Source organism: Papaver somniferum, chromosome 4, assembly GCF_003573695.1.
Source record: "Papaver somniferum cultivar HN1 chromosome 4, ASM357369v1, whole genome shotgun sequence".
NCBI lineage: Eukaryota > Viridiplantae > Streptophyta > Magnoliopsida > Ranunculales > Papaveraceae > Papaver > Papaver somniferum.
In genome coordinates, this window is record NC_039361.1 from 106,992,561 (window position 1) to 107,004,556 (window position 11,996).

The window sequence follows — 11,996 nt, forward strand, 5'->3', positions numbered from 1 at the left end:
AGAACCCATATTTTGTGCATCTAAATCCTTTTGCCACACAAAAACATTTTGCCACACCTGTGGCAACAGTCGGGGTGGCAAAAAATTATTGCTACACCTTAAATGTGCTGTAGCAAAAGCTGGGTTCTTACCACACCTATATGTGAGGCAATAGTGTGAGGCAAAAAGGTATTTTCTATATTTTTTATTTTTTTTTATGTTTTTTATTGTTTTAATTTTTAATTCTTTTGCCACACCAACTGGTGAGGCAATAATGTGAGGGACAAATATATCAAAAATTCTCTTGCCACACGAGTAAATGAAGCTAAAACCCTTACTTGCCTGTAGCAAAAACATGTTTACAGATTTATAACCATTGTAATATTGTACTGAAATTTACAGTGACACTAAAACCGTATATAAGTATTGAATTAAAACAAGAAAATTTAATTTCATTAAGAAACAATATATTTGTTACAGAGTATAGTGAATCCCACTTCACCATAAGGAAAGAAACAAACTATTTTACACAATCTCCGATTTTAGTATCAACCTTAATCGAAATTAACAAAACCTTATAGATCATACTAGATTTATTCTACCCAGACGTACGTTCCTAAGCCAAGCGCACCTGCCAAATAAATCAAAACAAACACCACCAAGTAAAAGAACAGCAATCAATGTACAAAATCATGTCTAACGGAAGCTTGTAGGGGTTAATTGATTGATCATAAGAAATTGGATAATATGGGCTTATTTCATTTACTGACGACAAAAGATTTGAAGATTTAAGGATTAGAAGAATGTCCTCAAGTTAGAATACTTATTTTGTCTCTAACATCATAAGGAAATCTTACTTTTCATAAAGAAATTAAACCAATGGAATTCTTGAGTCTAAGAGAAATATCATACTAACATGCATATGATTATGCCTACTTACAGTTGTCTCACATTTTTTCTTAAGAGATTTTCAGATTTCTATGAATTAAAAATCAAGGAAGAGATACTTACAGCCGGTTTGAGGTTCCTTGAGCTGCCTCCCAGGCATGTAAAGTGGCTTCCTAGGTCCAAAGAGTTCCTCCTTAGGTCTGCTGGGCACGCCCTGCATCTAGATAGTTGCTACGAATGTCTGTAATGATGCTCCCCAATTCTGAAAAAGTGATCAGAAGAACCTGAGAGATCCCCTGGTCATGTAAATCGGTCTGGCCAGTACAATCTGACACACTCAATAATTTGGTTTTGACGTAATACTCCTTCATTATCTTGAGCATATACAAATTCCGCCACTTACAGTGATAAGCGATATAAAATTAAATGATATAATTTATACAAAAAATTACGGCTATTTAAGGGAGAAAAAACTGGTTTGTAGCACACTATCCATCTTTGACAAGGAATTGGGTGCAGCTAAGCCAGATACATGATCAAGAGGTGCTAAACATGCAAACAAAATAACGGCCATTTAAATACTGTTACAGATAAAAAGCGCTTTAAGGGTATAATTAGAGTTGCAAAGATTTACAAGGGTAATTTCCCTAGCTCATATCTCTTGATGATGATATATGATTTGAGGTTCATGTGTCCCAATCTAACTCCTCTCTACTAGCTGTACGCAGTCCAATGTGAGAAATATCTCGAACATAAATAGTCAAATCCAACCAAATAATGAGTTGCAGAATGAAAGGTAACCATAAAGACCAACATATGCATGTACGTACCATTTCAGACATAAGTGTATTACCAAAACTTAAACACATACATACTCTTGATAGAGTTTCTTGATATCAGATGTATGAACTTACTCGTTGCTCTCAACCATCCAAATGTTTCACAATATCCCCAGCTTCCATTCCAATTTGGTTAACGCCTTGGGTCATCAAGATTATCTGCATGTGCGTTTTTGGGTTTTTGGTGTTTCTGTTGGAATTTATCTTTCTTGCTCTTAAACATTCCTTAAGCAATAGAGAGTGTCGCTGTTCTATAACATTCATCTATAGAATTCAGTTCATAAGTTACACTAACAAATCAAATGGCAAATAAAAAACAAAGATGATATATAGTTCTGCTGAGTATGTTCACCATAACCAATCCTTAGCCTCATCAGCCAGCAAATTGCCAAATTCCAAAGCTTGGGCCAGTTGAAAAGGCGAGATTGTTTACGCAACACCCCATGACATCAGAATGTCGTGCTTGATTGTCTCCACTATGTTTGCCATCCAAATCAACTTTTACCTTAGGTTGTTTGTTTCTCACGAAACATGCAAGAGTGGCATCACCTCGAACTTTTCTCTTTATAAGGACGGCAGCTGCTTAGAGAGCAATATCAACATTTTGCACACAACTGAAAATACATCTAAACTCAACAATATTAAACAAGAATTTAACATTTTACCAGTAAAAATACATCTTAAATCAACAATATTAAACAAGATTTTACCAGTATATGCGAAATTGGAATGCTAAAATTGCTCTCCACTTTGTTTATTTTCCATCCTGTTAGCTCACTGATAGTGGCAAGAAAGCTAGACAACTGCCAAACAGGATATGCTTGATATGAGGGTTAACAATAGTTCTTGTATGCCTAGATATGATGGGTAATGATCATTCATATATCACTACATTCCTCAAACTAACCTGATGCTTTGCATAAGTAGATAAAAGCAATCAAGTTAGTTTGGCACAACAACATATTCTTATGGATGTGGAACAATAAACAAAACCAGAATACAAAAAATAATTCTCAAAAAAAAAAAAACTAAAAAATAAGTGAATCTAAATCTAAAGGAAGGATTATTAACAGTTCATAGTTAAACCAGATTTATGCAGTCCTAAACAATTTGTTTTTCTTCATTTTGATTATAGTTTAAATTCAAGGTAGCATCTCCTGTTTTTTGCTTGAAGTACCATAGTAATGAAATCTAGTTGGTTGAATACATGCCCAATGATTAGGACTAAGTATCTACCACCAAAAAATGCCTACTGTACAAGTGAACATTAGAACCAAACCCAAATCTCAACAAAACAATAATTAGATTCGATAGCCCTAACAATTGACTATGAGAACCACATACAAAACAGTTTTACCTAAACAAAAGAATGCTAAAGAAAAAATAATTTAAAAAATAGGGACTGGAAACTTACTCTTCTTCAAATTGAATCTTCAAAAATGAAAGAAAACAACCTACAAAAAAAATAAAAATAATGAAGAACATTAGAAACCCAACTTAAAGTAAACTCGTATTAGAATTGAAACTTCAGAGAGAGAGGTGAGAAAATGACCTGCTATAAGTCACCAAAACCCAAAATTTAATCGAACTGATGTGTAGATCTCTGGATTAGGAACAAAATTTAGAGAATTGTTTATGATGATCGAGTGATATTACTGACAAGAGCGAAATAGTAAATTAGGGTTTATACCTTTTAATGGATGAGTTTGATGTATGAGATAGGAAATTAGGGATTTCGAGTCTTTATGTGTGTGATTGAAAATTGTATAAGTTCAAGCGAATAATTATTTCGAGAAGAAGATGTGAGTCATTTTCTAGGGTTTTGAGAGATTTTATTTGATAAGATGCAAGTCGTTACCTAAAACTGAAAGTGTTCTATTTGATAAGATGCGAAAACTTTGGGTGTTTGGCGAGCTTTAGTGGGAAATCTAGTTTTCGCAAATCTTTTATGAGGGAATTTGGTTTTCGCAAACATTTTAGGGAGATATTTGGAGTTATATTTTTGGTTGAGAAAACCAAACTTTTAAGATTCAAGTTGCAGAGAAGAGATGACGGTCTGGGCAGAGTAACAAAACACGTATGCGGGTTCTTCTCAATAAGGAGCACGTGATCCACGTGAGATTGCAACTCTTTTTCTAATAAACAAATGGTAATTAAGAAAAAAAGAATTTAGGAAATTCATAATTACGAATGTATTTTGTACTTCTTGCCGCATCTCTGTGGCAATAATCTCATTTATTGCCTCGACGACGAGTGACATGAGGCAAACGTTAGTCTTTTGCCTCAACTGTCTTTAGGTGTGGTAAAAGATCCTAGTTAGTGCCACACTTATTATGCAGTGAGGCTAAAACCTATCTATTACCTCACTAATTATAGATGTGCGGCAAAATGGTGAGGCAACAGACTCATCTTCTTGTAGTGCTTGTTCGGCATGGACTTGATCGGCCTGGACTTGTTCGGCCTGGACTTTATCCATTTGCTTATTCCACATAGCATATTGTCGCTCATTCATTTTTCCGGTGTCCAAGGCGAGTAACTTGTTTAGCTTACAATCCCTGTAGTGTTGTTCTCGCGAAAGACGATTTTTCTTTTGATTTTATAAAGCAATGGCACGGTCCCTGACTCTATCTGCCTCCATCTGCATCTCCATTTGCTTGTGATCAACATAGTTGAACTCGCTTGAACCTCCTTCTGCTGCTCGTTGGGCTGCGTTTCTCTCCGCTTTTGCAGCTTTCACACCACCTCATCTTCTTCTCTTGCAGTTGTTGTTAACGTCTAGATTAATATTGTGTTGATCTTCCCGGCACTTGATGACCTTCCAACAAGTATGGGTTAAACTTGTTAAGCACCCTCAAAATGGTGAAACAAATTTCATGTTGGAAGCTTGAACCTTTGTGGGATCTTTGCCACTCTTCCCGACATCTTCGTTCCACATCCGGTTCACTTTCACCACTTCTTTTGTTGTTCCACATTTGAGTGATAATAGCTACATATTCACTAACGACTCCTGCAATTGTGCAAAAACGATGACATAACCCATCAACATCACGACCATGTTTGTTACCGGTTTCTTCACAAAAGTTTTGTAAAATCTTACCATAAAAAAAGTTTTTTTTTTGCTTGAGTACAACCATTAATATCATCTAATGTATATAATACATAATTTCTGCAAAGTGACTCGTCTTCATCCATTGTATACTTTGGACCACGAATTCTTGTGTTCCTTTGCTGTGATTATTGTGTTTGTGTTTGTGTTTGTTGTGGTGTTTGTGTTTGTGTTTGTTGTGGTGTTTGTTGTTGTGATCGTTGTGGTGTTTGTTGTTGTGATCGCTGTTGTGAGGATGACATATTTGTTAAAGATGAAATTTTTCTGAAAGGTTGAATTGATATGAATAGTTTTGTTTGAAAAAAATAGTTAGAGACGGTATGAAAATTGTGTAATGTTGAGGAAGGTGTGAGTATAAGTCTCCAGGAGAACTGAATTTATAGGGGCAGGGAAGCAGGGATGGGAGTACCTGGAGGCGCTCATATTATCAACTCGGCGATATCAAAAAAACCGCTTGCGTCGTCAACCAAAACGCGTGTTTTTATCGAAACCGCGGGCGTCAGCCATGATGTCACCAGAGTTATTAGTAATGGCGCGTGACATTTGAGCAGACGCGCGCCTGGTGGAGTGTCTCGATGTTCAAATGAACAGATCTGTTCATTTGAACATCCATTTTCTTGGTTTGTTCATCCCATAGTGGGATCAAAATGAACAAACTTAGAGTTTGTTCATTCCGTAGGAATTGCTCTTACTCTTCTCAAGTCTGAAGTTTTCAAGGGGACCCATCATTTTTAAGTTGCAAGCTGCACCATTCTTTGCTGTTATAAAAGAAAATGAAAGAAAAAGAAAAAAACGAAGAGAAAAAAAGAAGCGTTATGTCGGCTATGAACTAGCTTATTGGACTTGGGCCTGAAAGATAAACAGTTAAATTCGGAGTTCTAAATTCGTCTTCCTAATGGGAAAATTAGGGGGAGACCCCAAAAAAAAATATTCTCATTGTCAAGCCCACAATTAATTTTAGGTACTGTGACACCCATAATTATTTCCGTGACACCCATAATTATATGAAATTATTAAAAATGTATGTATGACGGACTATGCATCCGCATGACAGGTTATGCATCAGGGGTATAATTGTTAACGCAATTTGGATATAACATATCTAAAAATCCGCGCCTTGGATTTTTACAAATTTTATATCGTTGGAAATCTTTTTAAGAGAGCTAAGCAACGAGTACAAACAAGAATATCAAATTTTTGTTTTTCACGAAAAAATCGGAGGTGATCATCATTTTAGACAAAATTTTCGAAAACTTGATACATAACCATTATGCAGCCACCAAAAAGGATGCATAACGCATTATGCAACCATTTTCTCCACTGCATAAAAAATTATGCATCTGCATAACAAAGTTATACATCTATAACAAGTTGTGTAGCCATTGTATTAGTGCATACATAAAAAATAGATGCATAATGCATTACGCATGTATTTTCTCGATGCATAAAAGATTGTGCAATAATTTTCTCGATGCATAATGCATTATGCAGCCGTATTTTCGGATGCATAACAGGTTATGCCTCTATTTTCGTGACTGCATAACATATTATGCAGATATTATTTTAGGTGCATGACAAGTTATGCAGTCTTTGTTTTTGTTGATTTTAATAGTGACAAAAAAGTTGCTGCATAACGTGTTATTCAACCCTTTTCTGGACTGCATAACAAGTTATGCAACAACTTTTGTTGATGCATAACAGGTTGTGCAACCACTTTCGCATCCGCATAATAGGTTATGTAGTCACTTTTGTATCTGCAATGCAACCGTTTCTTTTATTTCACCCAACTATCGGCCACATTAAACTCTCTCCATCTTCTCACTGTCTAGAAAGCTCACTCAACCCATACACACTGACTCTAAAGCTGCCATAACTCATTCCCGTCCAAGGTATTGCTTTCATGTCCGAGCTCCAAAAGTAGCAGTCAGATTTAAAGCTACTTTTGCTTTCATGTCCGAGTTCCAAAAGTAGCAGTCATATTTAAAGCTTGAAATTGTATCCATTCACGGATGAAGAATCATGATGAAACTGCACATTTTGATCTCCTTCTTTAGCTGATTCACTTGTTCAATTAGTTTGTAAATATCATGAGACTAATACCAGTTAAACTCTAAACTATTGTTGTCGCTGCTGCACGTGAAACTGATCATATGAGACCCCTCTGTTCATCACCTAGATTTAGTTCAAATGAGACATGTCAGTAATTGGAATATTCACGACTAACTTCTTCAACTGCATCTAGACAGCAGCGTCTCAACCAACATAGAATCAATTCACCGGCTCCACCAGCTCTTCCTCATCTCGGCAACATCTCCTTAAAACCAACAGAACATACCTCATCTTGTTCTCCATGTTGTTGTTGCCAAACGTCTTAATTCGGCCACCACTGATTCAATCAATTCCATCCATGAAACCAACATCATTCATATCGAACCCAAAACTCCATTCACTGAGAAATCACCAATTCAGTCAACCCATCTATGCAAACATGCATATGCACTTCCACTTATTTGCTGCCGAACTGAATTTCATCACCACTCCCTGAATTTCATCATCATCGTTCATCACCAACTATCGGCCACAACAAACTCTTTATAAATTGAAGTCGAAGTAATACATACTGAGATTAAATGGAAGAATTAAGAACATGAGATAAAGTTAAAAAATTTAACAAACCCTAGAATTTGGGTTTCCTAACCAAGTTTTCATCTTTCTTCTTATCCTTCATACCTCTAATCTTCTAACCAAAGAATTGTTGTCGTTGTTACTGAAAGAGAAACCATCTCTCGATCTGTCTCCCCTATCCATAACGAAAAAGTAAAAATTGGTTCTCTCTTGCTGGAATCAGATGATTTTCTAGGGTTTATTAGGATCAAAGATCAAAGATTTCTGTACAATCATTTTTGAAATTCTTAAGAATCAATAGAGAAGAAACTCACAGTAGAGAAGAAGAAGAGAAGGAATTGAAGAAGAAAGTTTGCTGCTTGTGAAGAAACACAATTTTATAAACTATGGGTGTGACTGAAATTTTATCCCAAAAAATGGGTGCGTGCCTGAATTTTTCAGGGCGTGGGTTTTTCAGTGGAAAAATCTGGGAGAATGGGTCTCACTGTAAGTTTCACCTTCCTAATTGATTCAGCATGCTTCACGAGGAGGACCGTGTTTCTCGAGGACCGTCTCTTACTGCGTTGACAACAAAATGTTTGTGACTAAATGCAACCCCGTTTTGAATATTTACAACCCTCAAGTAAGAAACAAATTTCTTAATCACCTTATTCACGTGGGTGATAAAACCCAAAGTTACGCTTGTTTTATCCATGGCTGAGTTTCTTCATCTCCTCATCGTTCTTCCCTGTTTCCTAATTACTGATGTTGCCGGTTGATGATTGCTTTCAAGTTACAAAAACAAAATTCATTCAGAGGACATAAATCAAAATAATTCCAATCCCTAATCTTATTCATGGGTATGCAAATTACTCCAAGTAAAATTTAATTAGTTTATGATTTTGGTGCATTTGTATAGAGAAATCAAGAGATTTTTAAGAAAAATTCTATTCTTTGATCGTATCGTATGTATTAGATAATCCTAGTTTGTCTAAATTTAATTTTATTTGTCGATGATAAGGATTGTAGAAAAGATCTGACGGAATCAGTTATGGCATCATGGATATCTAAAGAGATTTAGAGAGTTTTAAGAGACAGTGTATATTGTTTCACAACTGTGAATATTTTGTTCCTTATCATTGATATATAAAGTGAATCAGATTACATTGGAATTAACTAATAAGTTACAACTAATAGAGATATTCTAGGAATATGACTATATTTACGTAAGACTAAAACTAGAAAATAACTATTAAACTGGGAAACCTAGTAAACCTAGAAGACTAAACCAAATATACCGCTAACAATATCTATGTGGAAGGAACACTCCTTTTTCGTTTAACCGTCTAAATCGATGAGAACATTCAAATCATGTTCATACGGCAGCAGAAGCAGAACTTTACGAGGATTGTATTTAGTCACTGTATTTTCTTTTTAGAGAGATACCTACAGAAAGAGAGAGCACATCACTAACATCATCAAGAAGATAGGCTCGCAGCTCGCTTAAGGCTCCAGCTCTATTTTACAAGAAATGTTGGCGAGGCTGTGGTGATTCTGGTGAAATTAATTCAAGATTTTTTCAGAAATGCATCGCTACCTCCAGGTTTGAACCATTCATATTTAACTCTTGTACCCAAAGTAAAAAATCCAGAGAACCCATCAGACTATAGGCCGATTGCACTATGCAATGTTTTGGAGTACAAAATAGTCACCAAAATCTTAACGTACCTTACTTGGTGCTCTTGTCGATAAAAACCAGTCAGCCATCATTCCCAGAAGGCAAATAATATTGTGGCTGCCAAAGAGCTGGTTCATTCTATGAACAACTCCAACTCTGTCATAGCTCATTTGCGCTAAAACTAGACATGAGCAAAGCGTATGACAGGGTTGATTGGCTCTTCCTTAGTAGTGTCCTGCATTGTTTTGGTATTGTTGATAAGGCACATGATTTAATTATGAACTGTTTGACGACTACAATTTTCTCTATTCTTGTGAATGGACAACCAGAAGGATTTTTCAGCGGCGAAAGAGGTATTCATCAAGGCTGCCCACTTTATTTATTTTATGCTCTCAGAGTCTCACCAGTTTGATGAAAAAGAAAGAAGCTGAAGGGTTATTCTGGGTATAAACTTAATAGATGGGCACCATCAGTGTCCCACTTAATGTTTGCCGATGATGTTCTACTAACGGTGGTACTATCCAAGCAGTGACTAATATTCTTGATGAGTACTCTCGGTGGTCGGGACAGGTTGTCAACTACAACAAGTCCGCTGTATTGTTTAGTAAATTGGTGTCAGAGGAAAGACAAGAAGAATAATTCAAATATTGGGAGTTAAGAAAATGGAAGTTGAGGATAAATACTTGGGAATTAAAATTCTACAACCAGATTATACATGTTCTTCCCATGAATTCTTAGCAGGAAAATTCAAGTCCAAATTTGCGGGTTGGAAAAAACATAATTTTATTCCATGCGGGAAGAACTGCACTCACACAATCTGTTCTTGCCCTTATTCCATTATACTACATGGCCACCATATTACTTCCGAAGGCTGTTCTCCACAAACTTACTCAATTGATAAGAAATTTCTGGTGGGGGCATGCGAACGACCAAAAGAAGATGCATCATCTTAACTGGAGTTGGTTCAATGTGTGCAAGGAGCAAGGAGGACTAGGGTTGAGATAGTTGGAGCAATTAAACAAAGCACTGGTGGCTAAACTAGCATGGAGATTCCTCTCGGATCCTAATTCTCTGTGGAGTCAACTTCTCACAGCAAAATACATGCGAAATAGTTGTTTCCGGAGTTTGAAAAAACCACAAAAGTGCTCTAGTACATGGGCTGCTATACTTGACTCTAGAGAACACCTAAAACAAGGCTGTGTATGGCAAGTTTGGTGATGGAAAAAACATAAATGTGTGGTCGGATCCTTGGATTCCTACTCTTCCAGGATTCATTCCACCATTGTCGCCAAATGGTACTAATGGCATCAACTAGGTGAGTGATCTTATTCTTACCGGGGAAGGAAAATGGAATGCTCAACTAATCAACAACACCTTCCCTCCATTTGTTGCTAACCAAATAATGGATATCTACATCAACAAGGACTACGTTACCGACAGAATGATATGGCTGTATACACCTTATGGGGTGTTTACTTCGCAGTCATATCAAAAGCTCCTGAGCTCGAATGCAGGTGAGTCTTCTTATCTTAATGAATCATCTTTTCCGTGGAAATTATTTTGGAAATCGAAGCCTTTGGCAACAAAAATACACATGTTCATGTGGAGGGTTCTGCACAATGGGAATTGGTGTACTAGCAAAAGTGGGTAAATTAAGAGTTTCTACGGAATGTTGTATGTGTCACGGTGCGGAAGAAACAGTTGACCATCTATTCATGCAATGCCCAGTCACCCAGGCAGTCATGTTTGCTTCTCCCTTAAATTTTAGCATAAGCTTTGTGCCTGAAAACACAGCGGCAGTTTGTGCTCAATACTGGCTACAGAAAGAAGGCCACATATATAACTTCTGCTTAGGCGCATGTATGTGGTGGGATTTATGGAAGTCAAGAAACAAGGTGGTATTCGACAAAGCTCCTATCAATATTCCATCCATCTTAAGGGAAGGGCTGTACTGGTTCAACTCTCATTACAACACAGATGTGCAAGCCGGTGGTCGCAGTATGCTTTCCCTCGTTCCTTTACAGCACTTTGAGTCACCGCTATGGTATCCACCTCCTGCAACCCATATTAAGATCAATGTTGACGCCGCTCTCTCTAGTGACAAGTCCTTTGCAGCAGTGGCTAGAAATTACCATGGAGGATTTGTTGGCGCTGAAACCATTCGGTTAAACACAACCTTTCCTTTAGTTGATGAAGCCCATGGTTTTGTGCGGGCAATTCAATTAGTCGGTAGGCTTAAAGTGATCGTGGAAGGTGACTGTCAAATGGTGGTTATGATTCTGCAGACAAAAACCACCTCAGTACCATGGAGAATTTCTCGTCTTATTGATGAAATCAACAACAAGGCTACCGCCTTAAACTCAGTGGAGTTTCAGTTTGTTCCGAAGAGAGTCAACAATGTGGCTCATGATTTCGCAAAGTTTGCGACTCGACACAATGTCCAAGATTGGTGGACATCTTCTCAACCCCCGTCTGGATTCTTCCTTTGCTAGCTCCTAGCAATTCTTAATTGTTATTCCTGTTTTTCTTTTCCTGCTTGAATGCGGACTACCAAAAGAAAAAAAACGAAAAAAAACAAACATAAAAGTGGTTTTGGACAGACAGTCGGAAAGAAAAAAAAAACTCGAACCGTATACCACGAAAAAGAAAATAATTAACCTTTTCAAAATTGATGATGGGGTGTTTTTCGAAACCGTCTATCAAGAAATTTTCTTCTGCAAGGGAATGGCGGCGGACTTCACCTGGTTAGTGGAGAATTGTTGTATATAAATACAAATATACTCGAGGGATGAGAGAAACAGACGTTATTACAGTGAGATTTTCAATTTAAAAAAAATGACTAGTGCTTCTTCTTCTCCTTCTTCCGAATTGCTTCATGTGGTTATGCTTCCATTCCATGGGA

The 11,996-nt window shown here is 36.9% G+C and overlaps 1 protein-coding gene and 1 long non-coding RNA gene across 5 annotated transcripts; one reads left to right on the top strand and one right to left on the bottom strand.

The window, feature by feature from the left end:
* Positions 1 to 403: 403 nt before the first annotated feature.
* On the bottom strand, positions 404 to 3,750 carry LOC113276274. Of its 4 annotated transcripts, none has more exons than XR_003324225.1 (6): positions 3,397 to 3,750; positions 3,259 to 3,309; positions 3,121 to 3,160; positions 2,417 to 2,509; positions 991 to 2,285; positions 404 to 610 (listed from the first exon to the last, which is right to left on the bottom strand). It is a non-coding gene; the product is annotated as an uncharacterized LOC113276274 (long non-coding RNA). The 4 variants fall into 4 exon arrangements; XR_003324227.1 differs by having other exon boundaries at positions 991 to 2,320; XR_003324226.1 differs by having other exon boundaries at positions 991 to 1,129; positions 1,782 to 2,509.
* A 6,963-nt stretch (positions 3,751 to 10,713) lies between these two features.
* LOC113272952 lies at positions 10,714 to 11,586 on the top strand. Its single transcript, XM_026522733.1, has one exon. The coding sequence runs from the start codon at positions 10,714 to 10,716 to the stop codon at positions 11,584 to 11,586; it is 873 nt and encodes a 290-aa protein (XP_026378518.1).
* The last annotated feature ends 410 nt before the right edge of the window (positions 11,587 to 11,996 follow it).

Coding starts and splice junctions, on each gene's coding strand:
- LOC113272952 (XM_026522733.1), top strand. CDS start 10,714: ATGGGAATTGGTGTACTAGCAAAAGTGGGTAAATTAAGAGTTTCTACG.